This window comes from Eleutherodactylus coqui, chromosome 5 (genome assembly GCF_035609145.1).
Source record: "Eleutherodactylus coqui strain aEleCoq1 chromosome 5, aEleCoq1.hap1, whole genome shotgun sequence".
Classification (NCBI taxonomy): domain Eukaryota; kingdom Metazoa; phylum Chordata; class Amphibia; order Anura; family Eleutherodactylidae; genus Eleutherodactylus; species Eleutherodactylus coqui.
Genome location: NC_089841.1, coordinates 9,686,958 through 9,712,447, shown reverse-complemented (window position 1 = coordinate 9,712,447; position 25,490 = coordinate 9,686,958). Strand labels below are relative to the sequence as shown.

The 25,490-nt window shown below is 53.3% G+C and overlaps 1 protein-coding gene across 4 annotated transcripts in view; it reads left to right on the top strand.

Moving 5' to 3' along the window:
• CNTFR (ciliary neurotrophic factor receptor) overlaps nucleotides 1-25,490 on the top strand; it is a 471,005-nt gene that overhangs the window by 203,597 nt on the left and 241,918 nt on the right. For all 4 annotated transcript variants that reach the window (XM_066602302.1, XM_066602300.1, XM_066602298.1 and 1 more), the window contains one exon: nucleotides 20,805-20,883. In XM_066602302.1, coding sequence (XP_066458399.1) covers nucleotides 20,805-20,883 — 79 coding nt within the window. The remainder of the gene's footprint in view (nucleotides 1-20,804; nucleotides 20,884-25,490) is intronic.

Genomic DNA, 25,490 nt, shown 5'->3' with positions numbered 1-25,490 from the left:
CTTATTCCCAACTAGTAATAGTTGTCCCCTCAGTGGCCCAAGCAGTAATAGTGCCCCAATAGTAATAGTGTTCCCCTCAGTGGCCTCAACAACTAGTAATAGTTGTCCCCTCAGTGGCCCAAGCAGTAATAGTGCCCCAATAGTAATAGTGTCCCCCTCAGTGGCCTCAACAACTAATAATAGTTGTCCCCTCAGTGGCCCAAGCAGTAATAGCTTATAGCTCGCTCGCTGGGTGGGTGGTGTCAGGCCAGCTTTCAGCTTACTGGGTGGGTGGTGTCAGGCCAGCTTTCAGCTCGTTTGCTGGGTGGGTGGTGTCAGGCCAGCTTTCAGCTCGCTCGCTGGGTGGGTGGTGTCAGGCCAGCTTTCAGCTCGCTCGCTGGGTGGGTGGTGTCAGGCCAGCTTTCAGCTCGTTTGCTGGGTGGGTGGTGTCAGGCCAGCTTTCAGCTCGCTCGCTGGGTGCGTGCTGTCAGGCCAGCTTTCAGCTCGCTCGCTGGGTGGGTGGTGTCAGGCCAGCTTTCAGCTCGCTCGCTAGGTGGGTGGTGTCAGGCCAGCTTTCAGCTCGCTCGCTGGGTGGGTGTTGTCAGACCAGCTTTCAGCTCGCTCGCTGGGTGGGTGATGTCAGGCCAGCTTTCAGCTCGCTCGCTGGGTGTGTGGTGTCAGGCCAGCTTTTAGCTCGCTCGCTGGGTGGGTGGTGTCAGGCCAGCTTTCAGCTCGCTCGGTGGGTGGTGTCAGACCAGCTTTCAGCTCGCTCGCTAGGTGGGTGGTGTCAGGCCAGCTTTCAGCTCGCTCGCTGGGTGGGTGGTGTCAGGCCAGCTTTCAGCTCGTTTGCTGGGTGGGTGGTGTCAGGCCAGCTTTCAGCTCGCTCGCTGGGTGCGTGCTGTCAGGCCAGCTTTCAGCTCGCTCGCTGGGTGGGTGGTGTCAGGCCAGCTTTCAGCTCGCTCGCTAGGTGGGTGGTGTCAGGCCAGCTTTCAGCTCGCTCGCTGGGTGGGTGTTGTCAGACCAGCTTTCAGCTCGCTCGCTGGGTGGGTGATGTCAGGCCAGCTTTCAGCTCGCTCGCTGGGTGTGTGGTGTCAGGCCAGCTTTTAGCTCGCTCGCTGGGTGGGTGGTGTCAGGCCAGCTTTCAGCTCGCTCGGTGGGTGGTGTCAGACCAGCTTTCAGCTCGCTCGCTAGGTGGGTGGTGTCAGGCCAGCTTTCAGCTCGCTCGCTGGGTGGGTGGTGTCAGGCCAGCTTTCAGCTCGTTTGCTGGGTGGGTGGTGTCAGGCCAGCTTTCAGCTCGCTCGGTGGGTGGTGTCAGACCAGCTTTCAGCTCGCTCGCTAGGTGGGTGGTGTCAGGCCAGCTTTCAGCTCGCTCGCTGGGTGGGTGGTGTCAGGCCAGCTTTCAGCTCGTTTGCTGGGTGGGTGGTGTCAGGCCAGCTTTCAGCTCGCTCGCTGGGTGCGTGCTGTCAGGCCAGCTTTCAGCTCGCTCGCTGGGTGGGTGGTGTCAGGCCAGCTTTCAGCTCGCTCGCTAGGTGGGTGGTGTCAGGCCAGCTTTCAGCTCGCTCGCTGGGTGGGTGTTGTCAGACCAGCTTTCAGCTCGCTCGCTGGGTGGGTGATGTCAGGCCAGCTTTCAGCTCGCTCGCTGGGTGTGTGGTGTCAGGCCAGCTTTTAGCTCGCTCGCTGGGTGGGTGGTGTCAGGCCAGCTTTCAGCTCGCTCGGTGGGTGGTGTCAGGCCAGCTTTCAGCTCGTTTGCTGGGTGGGTGGTGTCAGGCCAGCTTTCAGCTCGCTTGCTGGGTGGGTGCTGTCAGGCCAGCTTTCAGCTCGCTGGGTGGGTGGTGTCAGGCCAGCTTTCAGCTCGCTGGGTGGGTGGTGTCAGGCCAGCTTTCAGCTCGTTTGCTGGGTGGGTGGTGTCAGGCCAGCTTTCAGCTCGCTCGCTGGGTGTGTGGTGTCAGGCCAGCTTTTAGCTCGCTCGCTGGGTGGGTGGTGTCAGGCCAGCTTTCAGCTCGCTCGGTGGGGGTGGTATCAGGCCAGCTTTCAGCTCGCTGAGTGGGTGGTGTCAGGCCAGCTTTCAGCTCGTTTGCTGGGTGGGTGGTGTCAGGCCAGCTTTCAGCTCGCTTGCTGGGTGGGTGCTGTCAGGCCAGCTTTCAGCTCGCTGGGTGGGTGGTGTCAGGCCAGCTTTCAGCTCGCTGGGTGGGTGGTGTCAGGCCAGCTTTCAGCTCGTTTGCTGGGTGGGTGGTGTCAGGCCAGCTTTCAGCTCGCTTGCTGGGTGGGTGGTGTCAGGCCAGCTTTCAGCTCGCTTGCTGGGTGGGTGGTGTCAGGCCATCTTTCAGCCCGCTCGCTGGGTGGGTGGTGTCAGGCCAGCTTTCAGCTCACTCGCTGGGTGGGTGGTGTCATACAGTATATAATAGTATGCACTCAGCTCCTGAGCTCCCCCTAGTGGTGGCTACAGGCAGGAGAATATTCCGGTGGTGTGGGGGTTAACCGTACATTGCTGAGCTCCTGCGCAGCTCGTATTGACATTCCTCTCCCACCTCGCAGAGCTCTTATTAAAACCTCAGAAAGTCTTATTTTGGAATCCGCTGGAGAATGCTACAACCCGTCTGCATCCATTAGGCTAATATCGGGTGAGCGCGTCCAGACGTCTGGTTAAGCCGAGGCGCGGTTAACCCCTTAGTGCCCAGAATGTGATAATGCACACTTATTTCTTAGTTTTCCCTACCAGACGTGTACTCGGCACGGTCGGATCCCTCATACTGCCATCGCTGGCAGTCGTTTTTCTAGTATGCCCACGGGCAGGAGGGGGCGCTCTCCACCAGCATAGCGCAGTCACCGTGGATTATGGTTGCATTCACTCGGTTGTCATGTGGTCGTATTTGAGGGACCATATTACAGCGATAACACCCCTGCTGATCCAACCGTACGTCTGCATGGCTTTGAATGGTACCAGTAGTTCCCCACTGACTATAATGGGGTCCGTCAGACGTCCGCTCTACTTTCCGGCATATCGATGGAAACGATAACGCTGCGGTTTGCACTATTTTGTCCGGTAACCCAACCAACAATGGCGGCTCCAATGCGAACAAGGCCTCCTGCGTTATACAACGATTCTATACAATCTCGCATCATCCAGTAACAAAAGGGTACATTAATGTATCAGCTGGTCTATAGGGTGCGGATGGCGCCCGTGGGACATATGCAGTTTATTTTACATGATTTTTAATATCTTGTGCCTTACAACTCAGGATGGAGGGGTGTAGATACAGGTTGAGGAAAGACGCCTCTGTACATATAATGTAACAGTGCTACAGTATGTAATAGGAGGTAGGAGTGTAATATAATGTATCACTCCTGTATATGGTAGGAGTGTAATATAATGTATCAGTCCTGTATACGGTAGGAGTGTAATGTAATATATTAGTCCTGTATATGGTAGGAGTGTAATATAATGTATCAGTCCTGTTACACGGTAGGAGTGTAATGTAATATAATATATCAGTCCTGTATATGGTAGGAGTGTAATATGATATATCAGTCCCGTATATGGTAGGAGTGTAATATAATGTATCAGTCTCGTATATGGTAGGGGTGTAATATAATGTATCACTGCTGTATATGGTAGGAGTGTAATATACTGTATCAGTCCTGCATATGGTAGGAGTGTAATATGATATATCAGTCCTGCATATGGTAGGAGTGTAATATGATATATCAGTCCTGCATATGGTAGGAGTGTAATATAATATATCACTCCTGTATATGGTAGGGGTGTAATATAATGTATCAGTCCCGTATATGGTAGGAGTGTAATATACTGTATCAGTCCTGCATACGGTAGGAGTGTAATATGATATCAGTCCTGCATATGGTAGGAGTGTAATATAATATATCACTCCTGTATATGGTAGGAGTGTAATATATTGTATCAGTCTCGTATATGGTAGGGGTGTAATATAATGTATCACTGCTGTATATGGTAGGAGTGTAATATACTGTATCAGTCCTGCATATGGTAGGAGTGTAATATGATATCAGTCCTGCATATGGTAGGAGTGTAATATAATATATCACTCCTGTATATGGTAGGGGTGTAATATAATGTATCAGTCCTGTATATGGAGGAGCGTAATATAATATATCAGTCCCGTATATAGTAGGAGTATAATATAATGTATCAGTCCCGTATATGGTAGGAGTGTAATATATAGTAGGAGTGTAATATAATATCACTGCTGTATATGGTAGGAGTGTAATATACTGTGTCAGTCCTGTATACGGTAGGAGTGTAATATAATAGATCAGACCCGTATATGGTAGGAGTGTAATATATGGTAGGAGTGTAATATAATATCACTGCTGTATATGGTAGGAGTGTAATATATTGTATCAGTCCTGCATACGGTAGGAGTATAATATGATATATCAGTCTTGCATATGGTAGGAGTGTAATATAATATATCACTCCTGTATATGGTAGGGGTGTAATATAATGTATCAGTCCTGTATATGGTAGGAGCGTAATATAATGTATCACTCCCGTATATGGTAGGAGTGTAATATATAGCAGGAGTGTAATATAATATCACTGCTGTATATGGTAGGAGTGTAATATATAGTAGGAGTGTAATATAATATCACTGCTGTATATGGTAGGAGTGTAATATACTGTGTCAGTCCTGTATACGGTAGGAGTGTAATATAATAGATCAGACCCGTATATGGTAGGAGTGTAATATAATGTATCAGACCCGTATATAGTAGGAGTGTAATATATGGTAGGAGTGTAATATAATATCACTGCTGTATATGGTAGGAGTGTAATATATTGTATCAGTCCTGCATACAGTAGGAGTGTAATATAATATATCACTCCTGTATATGGTAGGGGTGTAATATAATGTATCAGTCCTGCATACGGTAGGAGTATAATATGATATATCAGTCTTGCATATGGTAGGAGTGTAATATAATATATCACTCCTGTATATGGTAGGGGTGTAATATAATGTATCAGTCCTGTATATGGTAGGAGCGTAATATAATAGATCAGACCCGTATATGGTAGGAGTGTAATATATGGTAGGAGTGTAATATAATATCACTGCTGTATATGGTAGGAGTGTAATATATTGTATCAGTCCTGCATACGGTAGGAGTATAATATGATATATCAGTCTTGCATATGGTAGGAGTGTAATATAATATATCACTCCTGTATATGGTAGGGGTGTAATATAATGTATCAGTCCTGTATATGGTAGGAGCGTAATATAATGTATCACTCCCGTATATGGTAGGAGTGTAATATATAGCAGGAGTGTAATATAATATCACTGCTGTATATGGTAGGAGTGTAATATATAGTAGGAGTGTAATATAATATCACTGCTGTATATGGTAGGAGTGTAATATACTGTGTCAGTCCTGTATACGGTAGGAGTGTAATATAATAGATCAGACCCGTATATGGTAGGAGTGTAATATAATGTATCAGACCCGTATATAGTAGGAGTGTAATATATGGTAGGAGTGTAATATAATATCACTGCTGTATATGGTAGGAGTGTAATATATTGTATCAGTCCTGCATACGGTAGGAGTGTAATATAATATATCACTCCTGTATATGGTAGGGGTGTAATATAATGTATCAGTCCTGTATATGGTAGGAGCGTAATATAATGTATCACTCCCGTATATGGTAGGAGTGTAATATATAGCAGGAGTGTAATATAATATCACTGCTGTATATGGTAGGAGTGTAATATATAGTAGGAGTGTAATATAATATCACTGCTGTATACGGTAGGAGTGTAATATAATAGATCAGACCCGTATATGGTAGGAGTGTAATATAATGTATCAGACCCGTATATAGTAGGAGTGTAATATAATATCACTGCTGTATATGGTAGGAGTGTAATGTAATATATCAGTCCTGTATATGGTAGAAGTGTAATGTAATATATCAGTCCCGTATATGGTAGGAGTGTAATATAATGTATCAGTCCCGTATATGGTAGGAGTGTAATATAATGTATCAGTCCCGTATATGGTAGGAGTGTAAAATACTGTATCAGTCCTGTATACGGTAGGAGTGTAATATAATAGATCAGTCCTGTATATAGTAGGAGTGTAATATAATCTATCAGTCCCGTATATGTTAGGAGTGTAATATAATATATCACTCCTGTATATGGTAGGGGTGTAATATGATCTATCAGTCCTGCATATGGTAGGGGTATAATATAATATATCAGTCCTGCATATGGTACGAGTGTAATATAATATATCAGTCCCATATATGGTAGGAATGTAATATAATATATCAGTCCCGTATATGGTAGGAGTGTAATATGATATATCACACCTGTATATGGTAGGGGTGTAATATAATGTATCACTCCTGTATATGGTAGGAGTGTAATATGATATATCACACCTGTATATGGTAGGGGTGTAATATAATGTATCACTCTTGTATATGGTAGGAGTGTAATATGATATATCACACCTGTATATGGTAGGGGTGTAATATAATGTATCAGTCCCGTATATGGTAGGAGTGTAATATGATATATCACACCTGTATATGGTAGGAGTGTAATATAATATATCAGTCCCGTATATGGTAGGAGTGTAATATGATATATCACACCTGTATATGGTAGGAGTGTAATATGATATATCACACCTGTATATGGTAGGGGTGTAATATAATGTATCACTCTTGTATATGGTAGGAGTGTAATATGATATATCACACCTGTATATGGTAGGAGTGTAATATAATATATCACACCTGTATATGGTAGGAGTGTAATATGATATATCACACCTGTATATGGTAGGGGTGTAATATAATGTATCACTCTTGTATATGGTAGGAGTGTAATATGATATATCACACCTGTATATGGTAGGGGTGTAATATAATGTATCAGTCCCGTATATGGTAGGAGTGTAATATGATATATCACACCTGTATATGGTAGGAGTGTAATATAATATATCAGTCCCGTATATGGTAGGAGTGTAATATGATATATCACACCTGTATATGGTAGGAGTGTAATATGATATATCACACCTGTATATGGTAGGGGTGTAATATAATGTATCACTCCTGTATATGGTAGGGGTGTAATATAATGTATCACTCCTGTATATGGTAGGGGTGTACTATAATGTATCAGTGCTATATATATATTATTTCCACACTTTCCTTTGGGTAGAGATTTCCTGTCAGTGTGACCTTTACAGCGCGACACTTTAATTTCTTTTCTTCGGCCGTATTTGTTGCCATCCTCTCTGTAAATGTTACGGCGCCGCTCGCTTCTAAGGATGCAGAATGTGAAGTTGTATCTAAAGGGCAATTACTAGGAACACCGATTTCCCGAATGTTACAGACCAACCCGCTGCGTGGTAACAGATGGAGACGTTTCTAGCATGAGGAGCACGAAATAAGATCGGTCCCAAACACCCCGTCATGTGGTGGGTGCCCTACTGCACGAACATGACCTGAAAACACCCCGTCATGTGGTGGGTGCCCTACTACACGAACACAACCCCAAACACCCCGTCATGTGGTGGGTGCCCTACTGCACGAACACGACCTGAAAACACCCCGTCATGTGGTGGGTGCCCTACTGCACGAACATGACCTGAAAACACCCCGTCATGTGGTGGGTGCCCTACTGCACGAACATGACCTGAAAACACCCCGTCAGGTGGTGGGTGCCCTACTACACGAACACGACCTGAAAACACCCCGTCAGGTGGTGGGTGCCCTACTACACGAACATGACCTGAAAACACCCCGTCATGTGGTGGGTGCCCCACTGCACGAACATGACCTCAAACACCCCGTCATGTGGTGGGTGCCCTACTACACGAACACGACCTCAAAACACCCCGTCATGTGATGGGTGCCCTACTGCACGAACACGACCTCAAACACCCCGTCATGTGGTGGGTGCCCTACTACACGAACACGACCTCAAACACCCCGTCATGTGGTGGGTGCCCTACTGCACGAACACGACCTCAAACACCCCGTCATGTGGTGGGTGCCCTACTGCACGAACACGACCTGAAAACACCCCGTCATGTGGTGGCTGCCCTACTACACGAACACGACCTGAAAACACCCCGTCAGGTGGTGGGTGCCCCACTGCACGAACATGACCTCAAACACCCCGTCATGTGGTGGGTGCCCTACTGCACGAACACGACCTGAAAACACCCCGTCATGTGGTGGGTGCCCTACTGCACGAACATGACCTGAAAACACCCCGTCATGTGGTGGGTGCCCTACTACACGAACATGACCTGAAAACACCCCGTCATGTGGTGGGTGCCCTACTGCACGAACACGACCTCAAACACCCCGTCATGTGGTGGGTGCCCTACTACACGAACACGACCTGAAAACACCCCGTCATGTGGTGGCTGCCCTACTACACGAACACGACCTGAAAACACCCCGTCAGGTGGTGGGTGCCCCACTGCACGAACATGACCTCAAACACCCCGTCATGTGGTGGGTGCCCTACTGCACGAACACGACCTGAAAACACCCCGTCATGTGGTGGGTGCCCTACTGCACGAACATGACCTGAAAACACCCCGTCATGTGGTGGGTGCCCTACTACACGAACATGACCTGAAAACACCCCGTCATGTGGTGGGTGCCCTACTACACGAACACGACCCCAAACACCCCGTCATGTGGTGGGTGCCCTACTGCACGAACACGACCTGAAAACACCCCGTCATCTGGTGGGTGCCCTACTACACGAACATGACCCCAAACACCCCGTCATGTGGTGGGTGCCCTACTGCACGAACACGACCTGAAAACACCCCGTCATGTGGTGGGTGCCCTACTACACGAACATGACCTGAAAACACCCCGCCATGTGGTGGGTGCCCTACTACACGAACATGACCTCAAACACCCCGTCATGTGGTGGGTGCCCTACTACACGAACACGACCTGAAAACACCCCGTCATGTGGTGGGTGCCCTACTACACGAACACGACCTGAAAACACCCCGTCATGTGGTGGGTGCCCTACTGCACGAACACGACCTGAAAACACCCCGTCATGTGGTGGGTGCCCTACTGCACGAACACGACCTGAAAACACCCCTTCATGTGGTGGGTGCCCTACTGCACGAACAAGACCTGAAACCCCCTCATGTGGTGGGTGCCCTACTACACGAACATGACCTGAAAACACCCCGCCATGTGGTGGGTGCCCTACTACACGAACATGACCTGAAAACACCCCGTCATGTGGTGGGTGCCCTACTACACGAACATGACCTGAAAACACCCCGTCATGTGGTGGGTGCCCAACCACACGAACATGACCTGAAAACACCCCGTCATGTGGTGGGTGCCCTACTACACGAACATGACCTGAAAACACCCCGTCATGTGGTGGGTGCCCTACTGCACGAACACGACCTGAAAACACCCCGTCATGTGGTGGGTGCCCTACTGCACGAACATGACCTGAAAACACCCAGTCATGTGGTGGGTGCCCTACTACACGAACAAGACCTGAAAACACCCCGTCATGTGGTGGGTGCCCTACTGCACGAACATGACCTGAAAACACCCAGTCATGTGGTGGGTGCCCTACTGCACGAACATGACCTCAAACACCCTGTTAGGTGGTGGGTGCCCTACTACACGAACACGACCTCAAACACCCCGTCATGTGGTGGGTGCCCTACTGCACGAACACGACCTCAAGCACCCCGTCATGTGGTGGGTGCCCTACTACACGAACACGACCTGAAAACACCCCGTCATGTGGTGGGTGCCCAACTGCACGAACACGACCCCAAACACCCCGTCATGTGGTGGGTGCCCTACTACACGAACATGACCTGAAAACTCCCCGTCATGTGGTGGGTGGCCTACTGCACGAACATGACCTGAAAAGACCCCGTCATGTGGTGGATGCCCTACCACACGAACATGACCTCAAACACCCCGTCATGTGGTGGGTGCCCTACTGCACGAACATGACCTGAAAACACCCCGTCAGGCGGTGGGTGCCCTACTACACGAACACGACCTGAAAACCCCCTCCGTCATGTGGTGGGTGCCCTAACCACACGAACATGACCTCAAACACCCCGTCATGTGGTGGGTGCCCAACCACACGAACATGACCTGAAAACACCCCGTCATGTGGTGGGTGCCCTACTGCACGAACATGACGTCAAACACCCCGTTAGGTGGTGGGTGCCCTACTACACGAACATGACCTGAAAACACCCCGTCATGTGGTGGGTGCCATACTACATGAACATGACCTGAAAACACCCCGTCATGTGGTGGGTGCCCTACTACACGAACATGACCTGAAAACACCCCGTCATGTGGTGGGTGCCTTACTACACGAACACGACCTGAAAACACCCCGTCATGTGGTGGGTGCCCTACTACACGAACACGACCTGAAACCCCCCCCCCCCGTCATGTGGTGGGTGCCCTAACCACACGAACATGACCTCAAACACCCCGTCATGTGGTGGGTGCCCAACCACACGAACATGACCTGAAAACACCCCGTCATGTGGTGGGTGCCCTACTGAACGAACATGACCTGAAAACACCCCGTCATGTGGTGGGTGCCCTACTGCACGAACATGACCTCAAACACCCCGTTAGGTGGTGGGTGCCCTACTACACGAACATGACCTGAAAACACCCCGTCATGTGGTGGGTGCCATACTACATGAACATGACCTGAAAACACCCCGTCATGTGGTGGGTGCCCTACTACACGAACATGACCTGAAAACACCCCGTCATGTGGTGGGTGCCCTACTACACGAACACGACCTGAAAACACCCCGTCATGTGGTGGGTGCCCTACTACACGAACACGACCTGAAAACCCCCCCCGTCATGTGGTGGGTGCCCTAACCACACGAACATGACCTCAAACACCCCGTCATGTGGTGGGTGCCCTACTGCACGAACATGACCTCAAACACCCCGTTAGGTGGTGGGTGCCCTACTACACGAACATGACCTGAAAACACCCCGTCATGTGGTGGGTGCCATACTACATGAACATGACCTGAAAACACCCCGTCATGTGGTGGGTGCCCTACTACACGAACATGACCTGAAAACACCCCGTCATGTGGTGGGTGCCCTACTACACGAACACGACCTGAAAACACCCCGTCATGTGGTGGGTGCCCTACTGCACGAACATGACCTGAAAACACCCCGCCATGTGGTGGGTGCCCTACTACACGAACACGACCTGAAAACACCCCGCCATGTGGTGGGTGCCCTACTACACGAACACGACCTGAAAACACCCCATCATGTGGTGGGTGCCCTACTACACGAACACGACCTGAAAACACCCCGTCAGGTGGTGGGTGCCCTACTACACGAACATGACCTGAAAACACCCCGTCATGTGGTGGGTGCCCTACTACACGAACATGACCTGAAAACACCCCGTCATGTGGTGGGTGCCCTACTACACGAACATGACCTGAAAACACCCCGTCAGGTGGTGGGTGCCCTACTACACGAGCATGACCTGAAAACACCCCGTCATGTGGTGGGTGCCCTACTACACGAACACGACCTGAAAACACCCCGTCATGTGGTGGGTGCCCTACTACACGAACACGACCTGAAAACACCCCGTCATGTGGTGGGTGCCCTACTGCACAAACATGACCTGAAAACACCCCGCCATGTGGTGGGTGCCCTGCTGCACGAACATGACCTGAAAACACCCCGTCATGTGGTGGGTGCCCTACTACACGAACACGACCTCAAACACCTCGTCATGTGGTGGGTGCCCTACTGCACGAACATGACCTGAAAACACCCCGTCATGTGGTGGGTGCCCTACTACACGAACACGACCTGAAAACACCCCGCCATGTGGTGGGTGCCCTACTACACGAACATGACCTCAAACACCCCGTCAGGTGGTGGGTGCCCTACTGCACGAACATGACCTGAAAACACCCCGTCATGTGGTGGGTGCCCTACTGCACAAACATGACCTGAAAACACCCCGTCATGTGGTGGGTGCCCTACTACACTAACATGACCTGAAAACACCCCGTCATGTGGTGGGTGCCCTACTACACGAACATGAGCTGAAAACACCCCGTCATGTGGTGGGTGCCCTACTACATGAAGATGACCTGAAAACACCCCGTCATGTGGTGGGTGCCCTAACCACAAAAACAAGACCTTAAAACACCCCGTCATGTGGTGGGTGCCCTACTACACGAACACGACCTGAAAACACCCCGTCATGTGGTGGGTGCCCTACTGCACGAACACGACCTGAAAACACCCCGTCATGTGGTGGGTGCCCTACTACACGAACACGACCTCAAAACACCCCGTCATGTGGTGGGTGCCCTGCTGCACGAACATGACCTGAAAACACCCCGTCATGTGGTGGGTGCCCTACTACACGAACACGACCTCAAACACCTCGTCATGTGGTGGGTGCCCTACTGCACGAACATGACCTGAAAACACCCCGTCATGTGGTGGGTGCCCTACTACACGAACACGACCTGAAAACACCCCGCCATGTGGTGGGTGCCCTACTACACGAACACGACCTGAAAACACCCCGTCATGTGGTGGGTGCCCTACTGCACAAACATGACCTGAAAACACCCCGCCATGTGGTGGGTGCCCTGCTGCACGAACATGACCTGAAAACACCCCGTCATGTGGTGGGTGCCCTACTACACGAACACGACCTCAAACACCTCGTCATGTGGTGGGTGCCCTACTGCACGAACATGACCTGAAAACACCCCGTCATGTGGTGGGTGCCCTACTACACGAACACGACCTGAAAACACCCCGCCATGTGGTGGGTGCCCTACTACACGAACATGACCTCAAACACCCCGTCAGGTGGTGGGTGCCCTACTGCACGAACATGACCTGAAAACACCCCGTCATGTGGTGGGTGCCCTACTGCACAAACATGACCTGAAAACACCCCGTCATGTGGTGGGTGCCCTACTACACTAACATGACCTGAAAACACCCCGTCATGTGGTGGGTGCCCTACTACACGAACATGACCTGAAAACACCCCGTCATGTGGTGGGTGCCCTACTACATGAAGATGACCTGAAAACACCCCGTCATGTGGTGGGTGCCCTACTACACGAACACGACCTGAAAACACCCCGTCATGTGGTGGGTGCCCTAACCACAAAAACAAGACCTTAAAACACCCCGTCATGTGGTGGGTGGCCAATCAAACAAAGATGACCTCACCCCAATTACAGGAACATAAACCCAAACACCCCATAAACTGATGGGCTCCCCAACCACATAAACATGACCCTACACACCCCATAATACGATGGTGCCACAATATAATGGTGCCTGTAGGGGACTCCTATGTGTTTGTGCCACCAGTGGCAGGTTGAGTAGCGCCGCTCATTCTGCTGCTGATTCCAGTTTGGGGCGCAGTGCGGCCGTGGGGACATCCGTAGCCGCTCCCGGGTCTCTGGTCCGCGGCCGTGGGGACATCCGTAGCGGCTCCGGGGTCTCTGGTCCGCGGCCGTGGGGACATCCGTAGCGGCTCCCGGGTCTCTGCTCCGCGGCCGTGGGGACATCCGTAGCGGCTCCCGGGTCTCTGCTCCGCGGCCGTGGGGACATCCGTAGCCGCTCCCGGGTCTCTGCTCCGCGGCCGTGGGGACATCCGTAGCGGCTCCCGGGTCTCTGCTCCGCGGCCGTGGGGACATCCGTAGCCGCTCCCGGGTCTCCGGTCCGCGGCCGTGGGGACATCCGTAGCCGCTCCCGGGTCTCCGGTCCGCGGCCGTGGGGACATCCGTAGCGGCTCCCGGGTCTCCGGTCCGCGGCCGTGGGGACATCCGTAGCGGCTCCCGGGTCTCCGGTCCGCGGGGACATCCGTAGCGGCTCCCGGGTCTCCGGTCCGCGGGGACATCCGTAGCGGCTCCCGGGTCTCCGGTCCGCGGGGACATCCGTAGCGGCTCCCGGGTCTCTGCTCCGCGGCCGTGGGGACATCCGTAGCGGCTCCCGGGTCTCTGCTCCGCGGCCGTGGGGACATCCGTAGCGGCTCCCGGGTCTCCGCTCCGCGGCCGTGGGGACATCCGTAGCGGCTCCCGGGTCTCCGCTCCGCGGCCGTGGGGACATCCGTAGCGGCTCCCGGGTCTCCGCTCCGCGGCCGTGGGGACATCCGTAGCGGCTCCCGGGTCTCCGCTCCGCCGCCGTGGGGACATCCGTAGCGGCTCCCGGGTCTCCGGTCCGCGGCCGTGGGGACATCCGTAGCGGCTCCCGGGTCTCCGGTCCGCGGCCGTGGGGACATCCGTAGCCGCTCCCGGTCTCCGGTCCGCGGCCGTGGGGACATCCGTAGCCGCTCCCGGGTCTCCGGTCCGCGGCCGTGGGGACATCCGTAGCGGCTCCCGGGTCTCCGGTCCGCGGCCGTGGGGACATCCGTAGCCGCTCCCGGGTCTCCGGTCCGCGGCCGTGGGGACATCCGTAGCCGCTCCCGGGTCTCCGGTCCGCGGCCGTGGGGACATCCGTAGCCGCTCCCGGGTCTCCGGTCCGCGGCCGTGGGGACATCCGTAGCGGCTCCCGGGTCTCCGGTCCGCGGCCGTGGGGACATCCGTAGCGGCTCCCGGGTCTCCGGTCCGCGGCCGTGGGGACATCCGTAGCGGCTCCCGGGTCTCCGCTCCGCGGCCGTGGGGACATCCGTAGCGGCTCCCGGGTCTCCGCTCCGCGGCCGTGGGGACATCCGTAGCGGCTCCCGGGTCTCCGCTCCGCGGCCGTGGGGACATCCGTAGCGGCTCCCGGGTCTCCGCTCCGCGGCCGTGGGGACATCCGTAGCGGCTCCCGGGTCTCCGCTCCGCGGCCGTGGGGACATCCGTAGCGGCTCCCGGGTCTCCGCTCCGCGGCCGTGGGGACATCCGTAGCGGCTCCCGGGTCTCCGCTCCGCGGCCGTGGGGACATCCGTAGCGGCTCCCGGGTCTCTGGTCCGCGGCCGTGGGGACATCCGTAGCGGCTCCCGGGTCTCTGCTCCGCGGCCGTGGGGACATCCGTAGCGGCTCCCGGGTCTCCGCTCCGCGGCCGTGGGGACATCCGTAGCGGCTCCCGGGTCTCCGCTCCGCGGCCGTGGGGACATCCGTAGCGGCTCCCGGGTCTCTGCTCCGCGGCCGTGGGGACATCCGTAGCGGCTCCCGGGTCTCTGCTCCGCGGCCGTGGGGACATCCGTAGCGGCTCCCGGGTCTCTGCTCCGCGGCCGTGGGGACATCCGTAGCGGCTCCCGGGTCTCCGGTCCGCGGCCGTGGGGACATCCGTAGCGGCTCCCGGGTCTCCGGTCCGCGGCCGTGGGGACATCCGTAGCGGCTCCCGGGTCTCCGGTCCGCGGCCGTGGGGACATCCGTAGCGGCTCCCGGGTCTCCGGTCCGCGGCCGTGGGGACATCCGTAGCCGCTCCCGGGTCTCCACCCCGCGGCCGTGGGGACATCCGTAGCGGCTCCCGGGTCTCCGGTCCGCGGCCGTGGGGACATCCGTAGCGGCTCCCGGGTCTCCGGTCCGCGGCCGTGGGGACATCCGTAGCGGCTCCCGGGTCTCCGGTCCGCGGCCGTGGGGACATCCGTAGCGGCTCCCGGGTCTCCGGTCCGCGGCCGTGGGGACATCCGTAGCGGCTCCCGGGTCTCCGGTCCGCGGCCGTGGGGACATCCGTAGCGGCTCCCGGGTCTCCGGTCCGCGGCCGTGGGGACATCCGTAGCGGCTCCCGGGTCTCCGGTCCGCGGCCGTGGGGACATCCGTAGCGGCTCCCGGGTCTCCGGTCCGCGGCCGTGGGGACATCCGTAGCGGCTCCCGGGTCTCCGGTCCGCGGCCGTGGGGACATCCGTAGCGGCTCCCGGGTCTCCGGTCCGCGGCCGTGGGGACATCCGTAGCGGCTCCCGGGTCTCCGGTCCGCGGCCGTGGGGACATCCGTAGCGGCTCCAGGGTCTCCGGTCCGCGGCCGTTGGGACATCCGTAGCGGCTCCAGGGTCTCCGGTCCGCGGCCGTGGGGACATCCATAGCGGCTCCCGGGTCTCCGCTCACTCATAGCATCATCTGTCTCCATTCTGCAGATCCGGCGAGGGGGGCGCACATAATGAAGTGCGAGGAACAGGAGCGGCGACGGCGGAGGAATGTGCCGAGCGAGCGGAGCGGCGTGGGGAGCAGCAGGGAGCGGCGCGGGGAGCAGCAGAGAGCGGGGTCGGGAGCAGCAGAGCTCCCCCGCGGTGACGGCTGAGGAATGTGCCGAGCGAGCGGAGCGGCGTGGGGAGCAGCAGGGAGCGGCGTGGGGAGCAGCAGAGAGCGGGGTCGGGAGCAGCAGAGAGCGGCGCGGGGAGCAGCAGAGAGCGGCGCGGGGAGCAGCAGGGAGCGGCGCGGGGAGCAGCAGAGAGCGGCGCGGGGAGCAGCAGGGAGCGGCGCGGGGAGCAGCAGGGAGCGGCGCGGGGAACAGCAGAGAGTGGCGTGGGGAGCAGCAGAGCTCCCCCGCGGTGACGGCTGAGGAATGTGCCGAGCGAGCGGAGCGGGGTCGGGAGCAGCAGAGCTCCCCCGCGGTGACGGCTCCCCTGGCATGTCCGCTACCTGGTGACACCTGACGGCCTGGCAGGAGCGCCACCGTGCCGGAGAATAGAGCTGCTGCCCCGACCTCGCCGATCGCTCTACTACAGACCTTCACACTGATGAGAAATACCTGCCACCTCCTAATAGACTCTTTGTACTCCTCACAGTTCCAGGATCTCTGCTTGCTGTCAGTGATTGAGGCTCCGACACACAAGCCTCTCCACTGCTGTGGATCCAGGCTGATACATTGTAGCAAGGGGGAGATTTGCGGTGCCGGGACTGGATACAATTGTAACAAACCCTCAGCTGTGAGAAGACGGAGGTCTGTGCAGATGTTCATCTTCTGGATATAAAGTATCCATCTTTTGCAGCAAGCGGAGGTACTGAAAACGCAGAGAATTGAAAACAAACTATATAAGAGTCCCAGAACGTTGGATTATTATCAGGTGATTTGGGGAAGTCTCGTCCTCCTCGCCTTTCGGACGCCCGCACTTCTCCATTCGCCCCAGCGATGATCGTTCTTGCGTTTTTACACAGGCGTGATAGTCATTCTGCGAATGGAGGCGGAGCTTCCACCGCCTCGATCCAAACAATCCGCGAATTATTAGTCAGCGCCAGATTGTGCCGCGTTTCCCCTGAATGATAATCCCTCAGTGTGAAAAGGCCCTAATACTAGCGGTCAGGGAGGAGGGGGGCAGCTGCCGTGAGGGGGGGCATCTGATCAGAGATGGGGGGGGCATCTGATGAGATGGGGGGGCATCTGATGAGAGATGGGGGGGCATCTGATGAGAGATGAGGGGGGGCATCTGATGAGAGATGAGGGGGGCATCTGATGAGATGGGGGGGGCATCTGATGAGAGATGAGGGGGGGCATCTGATGAGAGATGAGGGGGGCATCTGATGAGAGATGGGGGGGGGCATCTGATGAGAGATGGGGGGGCATCTGATGAGATGGGGGGGGCATCTGATGAGAGATGAGGGGGGGCATCTGATGAGATGGGGGCGAGCTCACACGAACGGGTCGGATACCGCATGTGAATATCCGCAGCGGAAAACCTGCAATCAATCGCAGAAAGTAATTGCGTTTGGTCGCGGAAGATTGCGGATGCATGCGGTTTTCCGTGCGGATCTACCCGTACGCTCAGCGTCCGCGCAGAAGAAAACTCGCAAGCAGGGAATGAGGTCAGAACGCCGCACAGGCACCCCAGAATTGATGTGTTCTCCTACCAGGCTCCGAGTGATTCCGCCGCTCATATGCGGTATTAATTGTGGGCGTGGCGCCTCTGATTACCGCGGGCCGTTACGCTATTTCTTCATTGAGCCGTTGACTCCCCTTGACTCTAGCTATTCTGAGTCGCCCCTGCTCACCCTGTTGTTGCCGCTCCTCCCTGCTAACTGCTTGGTGGTGTTGGACATGCTGATGGTTTCCACTTGGCAGCCTTCTATTGTTGCATTAGAGGCAGTATTGATGGTGACGGAGCAGAACCTACTATGGGCTAGCACGGGTCTTCAGCATTAGCATGTGGCCCCTGGGGGCTGTGCCCGCTCCCTGCTAACCAGCCCCTGTGATCATCTCTGTGTGGACTGTAGCCGCATGTACCCGGGCAGTCAGTAGGGAGCATACTAGGGCTTTAGCCATGCAGACCCCTGAAGAAAGCGGGCTGTCCTCCTGCAGTCTGGGATCCATCAGTGGGCACACGGGCGATTTTTGTATTTATGAAGTCTGGAAAAGCTGGGTGACAACCAGTGCAGGACTGCCGGCCATGTTGGTTGTCACTACAGAGGGGATGACCCGCCTCGTTGTGTCCCCTGCCTTGTGTGATGCCCACTAGTTGTGTCCCCCTGCCCTGTCTGATGCCTACCTAGTTGTGTTACCTGCCCTGTGTGATGCTCGCTAGTTGTGTCCCATGGCATGTGTGATGCTACCTATTTGTGTCCGCTGCCCTGTATGATGCCCGTGTAGTTGTGTCCCCTGCCCTGTGTGATGCCCACCTAGTTGTTTCCTCCTGGCCTGTGCGATACCCACTAGTTGTGTCCCCCTGCTCGGTGTGATGCCCACCTAGTTGAGTTCTGTGCCCTGTGTGATGCCGCAAGTTGTGTCCCCTGGCATGTGCGATGCCACCTATTTGTGTCCGCTGCCCTGTGTGATGCCCACCTAGTTGTGTTCCATGCCCTGTGTGATGCCCGCCTAGTTGTGTTCCATTCCCTGTGTGATGCCCGCCTAGTTGTGTCCTCCTGGCATGTGCGATGCCACCTATTTGTGTCCGCTGCCCTGTGTGATGCCCGCCTAGTTGTGTCCCCTGGCATGTGTGATGCCACCTGTTTGTGTCCCATGGCATGTGTGATGCCACCTATTTGTGTCCTTCTGCCCTGCGTGATGCCCGCCTCATTGTGTCCCCTGCCCTGTGTGATGCCCGGCGCTCTGTCTGTAGAGGGGGAATTGGTTGGCGTCCGGTGATGAGTCCACCCCCACCTCCTGCCTGTGATAGCGACGGCTCAGCAAAAGTGTCCGAACGTCAAGTGAGCGGGCATAAATCAGATTTAGATGTTTTTCGTGTTTTATTTGGATTCCACTCAGGAAGATGAAAAATAAACGCCGCAAAAATCATTATTTTCTGTGTTCCCAGAATTCCTTGCTCCGCAGAGGACCTAGAACTGTTCATCCTGAGCCTCCTGCTTCATGAATGGAATGTCAGAGCGTCAGTGAAGACTGACTCCCTGTAGGGAGCAGAACAGGGTCTATCGGGTAACGCCCAGTGTCATGGCGGCCGTTACTGGTGGATACAAGTGGTGCCCCAGCGGGGCAGCGGGTAGCAACCCTCACCCTGAGGCCCGGGATCAGACTTCCAGCTGCCTCGTCCGGCTGGTGACAGTCCTGTAGCGGCTGGTCCTCATCTGCCAAGTGGAGTGCTGGGGAGTCAGACTCATTGTCTCCCCTGTATTTCCTTAAAGGGACGGTGTCACATATATGTACTACTAATAAGAACCAGATAGTAAAACCTCCTCTATTTTTCTAGTCTGTTTTTGTTCTGTTTGTAGACTTTCGTTTATTCTATGGTCTGAACATGACTGCAGGGGCGGCCGGCCTGCCTGAGCTGCGCTTAACAGCACTTGGAGAGATGCTTTACAGCAGCCTTGTGGGCCATAGATACAATGGATAGATGGAGACTGATTGATTTCGATGGGGAGTTATTGTGTGAATGCACTGTGACCGGTACAGTGAGGGGGAGGAGGTGAACTGTGATCATCACCTACTAACTTCTATGGTAGTGTTGTGGGCATGCTCTGTGACCTGTACATTGAGGTGGAGGAGGTGGACTGTGACTGTCACCTACTATTTTGAATGGGAATATGGTGGGCATGCTCTGTGACCTATACAGTAAGGGGGAGGAGGTGAGCTGTGACCGTCACCTTCTATCTTTTATGGTAGTGTTGAGGGCATGCTCTGTGACCTGTACAGTGAGGAGGAGGAGGTAAACTGTGACCATCACCTACTATCTTCTATGGTAGTGTTGTGGGCATGCTCTGTGACCTGTACAGTGAGGAGGAGGAGGTAAACTGTGGCCATCACCTACTATCTTCTATGGTAGTGTTGTGGGCATGCTCTGTGAACTGTTCAGTGAGAGGGAGGAGGTGAACTGTGATCATCATCTACTCTCTTCTATGGGAGTATTGTGGGCATGCTCTGTGACCTATACAGTGAGGTGGAGGTGGACTGTGACTGTCACCTACTATCTATGACCATCATGCCCGACCCATGCCCGACCGGCATCCGTGTGTACCCGTCTTTTTCTCTTTCACCTGCGGATGGTCGCGGCGAGCTGCCTTCACACATCTACAGTACAGATTTTTTCTGTAAATATTTATTTTTCCCATGCTGTTGCTAGGCGATAACGTGGAATCCGTAACCTGTCCGCAATGTCAATTGCGGATGGGCCGCGGGTCGGACGGCTTCCATTAACTCCACAGTAGGGTCCTGTACGCTCCTATGAGTGCGGGATCGCCGCCCTGTCCAGCTCTGTGCTGCCATTGAGTGCAGTCGGCCCTCCGTCCTGCTCTTCACCGTCTTATCATCTCGTCTCTTCCTGCCTCCCGGCCGCCGCTGTCCAGCCCATAGCATTAGCTGATCCCCCTCCCCGCGCCGCACAGGATCCGGCCGACTCCACCTAACACTCCGCTTTGTGTCCCCCTAACAGATGGCAAATCCGGTGACCTCAGCCTGCTGCCTGGTCCTTGCTGCGTCCGTGATGGTCTGCGCTCAGAGACACGGCGAGGGTAAGTGCCGCCATTAATTGTTACTCATCATCAGTGTGTCGCCTTCGCATGCAGTGGTGCTGTACAGGAAGCAGCAGGTGTAGGAACTGATACATTGTAGCAATCATGCTGTTACTACTCCGATTCCTCCATCACCCTGCAGCCATACATTGTACCACACCGGCGGCCGCAGGAGCTGACAATCTAATAGGAACGGTGTGTGAAATAACTTTCTAACAGACTTTGTTTCAATTCTTCATCATTTTCAAAATCTCAGCTTGCTGTCAGTGAATAGGAATCCAGAAGCTGAGAACCCCTCCTGGCCGCTGCTTCTCCAGCAGTTTGTTACAATGTATCCAGTCTAGGCCATCCTCACAGCCAATCACATCTGTCTCTTGTTACAATGTATCAATGCAGGTGACAACTTTCAGGCTGGAGTTCCCGATATTTAGTTGATCATGGATTGTCCTGATGGAAACAGTTGTAACAAACCCTGAGCTATGTGAGCAGGACTTACTGCTTCCATCCACAGGCAGCAAGCAGAGATCTTGGAAATGCTAAGAAACTTAGATTGCCTTATTAAGTGGTTGAACTTGGCCCAGGGGCACTTCTGGGGTCCTGACGACCTTGTCCTTACAGACCCCACCCACTACCATGACATCAGTCCCTGAAGACTGACTCATTGTCATCTGCTGGGTGTCCTCAGCTGTCATTCCATCATGGCAGTGACCTATGAAGCAGAGGAGGCTGACTGTAAAGTTCTGTCAAACTGTGAATGCAGATCTGGATGTGACTCATGTATAATACATGATGTAACAGCTGAATTGTGAATGCAGCTCTGGGTGTGACTGGAGTATAAGACAAGATGTAACAGCTGAATTCTGAATGCAGCTCTGGATGTGTCTGGAATAGAAACCATTATCCACCTGTTAAATTGTGTATGCAGCTCTGGATGTGAAAAGAATATAAGACATGATATAACAGCAGAATAATGACTGCAGCTCTGGGTGTGACTGGAATACAAATCATGTTGTAACAGTAGGATTGTGGCTGCAGCTCTGGGTGTGACTGGAGTATTAGACATGCTGTAAGAGCTGAATTCTGAATGCAGCCATTAATGTAACTAGAATATAAGACATGATGTAGCAGCTGAATTTTGATGCAGCTCTGGATGTGACTGGAGTATAAGACAAGGTATAACAGCAGAATAATGACTGCAGCTCTGAGTGTGACTGGAATACAAATCATGATTTAACAGTAGGATTGTGGCTGCAGCTCTGGGTGTGACTGGAGTATAAGACATGCTGTAACAGCTGAATTCTGAATGCAGCTCTGGATGACCTCCTAAACTAATACAGACCCCAGAACAGATCCCCTAAACTAATACAGACCCGAGACCAGACCTCCTAAACTAATACAGACCCAAGACCAGACCCCCTAAACTAATACAGACCCAAGACCAGATCCCCTAAACTAATACAGACCCCAGACCAGATCCCCTAAACTAATACAGACCCCAGACCAGACCCCCTAAACTAATACAGACCCCAGACCAGACCCCCTAAACTACTACAGACCCCAGACCAGACCCCCTAAACTAATACAGACCCAAGACCAGATCCCCTAAACTAATACAGACCCAAGACCAGACCCCCTAAACTAATACAGACCCAAGACCAGACCCCCTAAGCTAATACAGATCCCAGACCAGACCCCCTAAACTAATACAGACCCAAGACCAGATCCCCTAAACTAATACAGACCCAAGACCAGACCCCCTAAACTAATACAGACCCAAGACCAGACCCCCTAAACTAATACAGACCCAAGACCAGATCCCCTAAACTAATACAGACCCCAGACCAGACCTCCTAAACTAATATAGATCCCAGACCGGACCCCCTAAACTAATACAGACCCCCTAAACTAATACAGACCCCAGACCAGACCCCCTAAACTAATACAGACCCCAGACCAGACCCCCTAAACTAATACAGACCCCAGACCAGATCCACTGAACTAATACAGACCCCAGACCAGACCCCCTAAACTAATACAGACCCCAGACCAGACCCCCTAAACTAATACAGACCCCAGACCAGACCCCCTAAACTAAAACAGACCCCAGACCAGACCTCCTAAACTAATACAGACCTCAGATCAGACCCCCTAAACTAATATAGACCCCAGACCAGACCTCCTAAACTAATATAGATCCCAGACCGGACCCCTAAACTAATACACACCCCAGACCAGATCCCCTAAACTAATACACACCCCAGACCGGATCCCCTAAACTAATACAGACCCCAGACCAGACCCCCTAAACTAATACACACCCCAGACCGGATCCCCTAAACTAATACACACCCCAGACCGGATCCCCTAAACTAATACAGACCCCAGACCAGAGTATAAGACATGATGTATGTAGCAGCTGAATTTTGATGCAGCTCTGAGTGTGACTGGAGATTAAGAAATGATGTACCAACTAAATTCTGAATCCAGCCTTGGATAACACATGATATACAAAATGAATTGTGAATGCAGCTCTGGTTGTCACTGAAGCATAAAGCATGACGTAAGTTGGATTCTGAATGCAGCTTTTGATGTCACTGGAGTAAATGACATGATGTAATAGTTGAATTGTGGCTGGAGCTCTGGATGTGACTGGAGTCTAAGATATCATGTAACATATGAATTATGAATGCAGCTCTGGATGTGACCGGAGTATGAGACATGATGTAAGCTGGATCAGCACTGGCAGGTAATGGGCTGAGCTGGGTGGACAGATTTTATTTTTTGCTTCACACACTATGTTTCTATGTTACTGTGTAACAAGGGAATTGTGTATGTAGCTCTGGATGTTACTGGAGTATAAACTATGATGTAAGCTTTATTTTGAATGCAGCTCTGGATGGGACTGGAAAATAAGATATGATCTACCTGTTAAATTGTGTATGCAGCTCTGGATGTGAATAGAGTATAAGACCTGATGTAACAGCTGAATGATGAATGCAGCTCTGGATGTCAGTGGAGTATAAGACAAGACCTTGCATCCTTACAACTATAAGGGTCCGTTTACACCAATGCTTATACTCAGCTCAAGGCATAGACACCACAAGCCTCAGCATGCCTGGTTATCATTGCTGGGAGTTGTAGTCCTCTCTGTGCACAGATCGTCCCATCAGCAGGTCCTCAGGCGGCGGAAGATGGATTGCTGCTCAGGCCGATCGATATTTGGACAGGAAACATGGCAGACAGGGAAGCCGGTGCTGGCAGCCATCCGCTCACATGGTGCTGCGCCGTCTGCCTATAATGCGATTGTCGTTCAGGCCTTTAATATAAATCACTTGCATGGAGCGCAGCAGCGGAGTCCCCGCTAAACGCTCCCACAAGGCTTAGGCAGACGAGGATGGACAGTGACCCTCTGATGGCAGGAAACCACCGGCCCTCAACCGATACATGGTGACATCACTGGGGGTAACGTAGGTCATCGCCTGTCCATGAGGACACAATGTAACCGCCTTCCTACTCACCCTCATCATCCCCTAATTACTGCACCTCGTAGGGGTTCTCGATGAACCTGGGAGAGGAAATATTCCAATAGAGACTCCGAATCAAACCCCTATACTTATACAGACCCCAGACCAGATCCCCTAAACTAACAGAGACCCCAGACCAGATCCCCGAAACTAACACAGACCCCAGACCAGACTCTCTAAACTAACACAGACCGTAGATCAGCCCCCCAAAACTAATACAGACCGTAGATCAGACCCCCTAAATTAATACAGACCCCAGACTGGACCTCCTAAACTAAAACAGACCCCAGACCAGACCTCCTAAACTAATACAGACCCCAGACCTCCAAAACTAATACAGATCCCAGACCAGACCCCCTAAACAAATACAGATCCCAGACCAGACCCCCTAAACAAATACAGATCCCAGACCAGACACACTAAACTAAAGCAGACCCCAGACCAGACCTCCTAAACTAATACAGATCCCAGACCAGACCTCCTAAACTAATACAGATCTCAGACCAGACCCCCTAAACTTATACAGACCCCAGACCAGACCCCCTAAACTTATACAGACCCCAGACCAGACCTCCTAAACTAATGCAGACCCCAAATCAGACACCTTAAATTAATGCAGACCCCAGACCAGATCCCCTAAACTAACACAGACCCCAGACCAGACCCTCTAAACTAAAACAGACCCCAGACCAGACCCCCTAAGCTAATACAGACCGTAGATCAGACCCCCTAAACTAACAGAGACCCCAGACCAGATCCCCGAAACTAACACAGACCCCAGACCAGACTCTCTAAACTAACACAGACCGTAGATCAGCCCCCCAAAACTAATACAGACCGTAGATCAGACCCCCTAAATTAATACAGATCCCAGACCAGACCCCCTAAACAAATACAGATCCCAGACCAGACACACTAAACTAAAGCAGACCCCAGACCAGACCTCCTAAACTAATGCAGACCCCAAATCAGACACCTTAAATTAATGCAGACCCCAGACCAGATCCCCTAAACTAACACAGACCCCAGACCAGACCCTCTAAACTAAAACAGACCCCAGACCAGACCCCCTAAGCTAATACA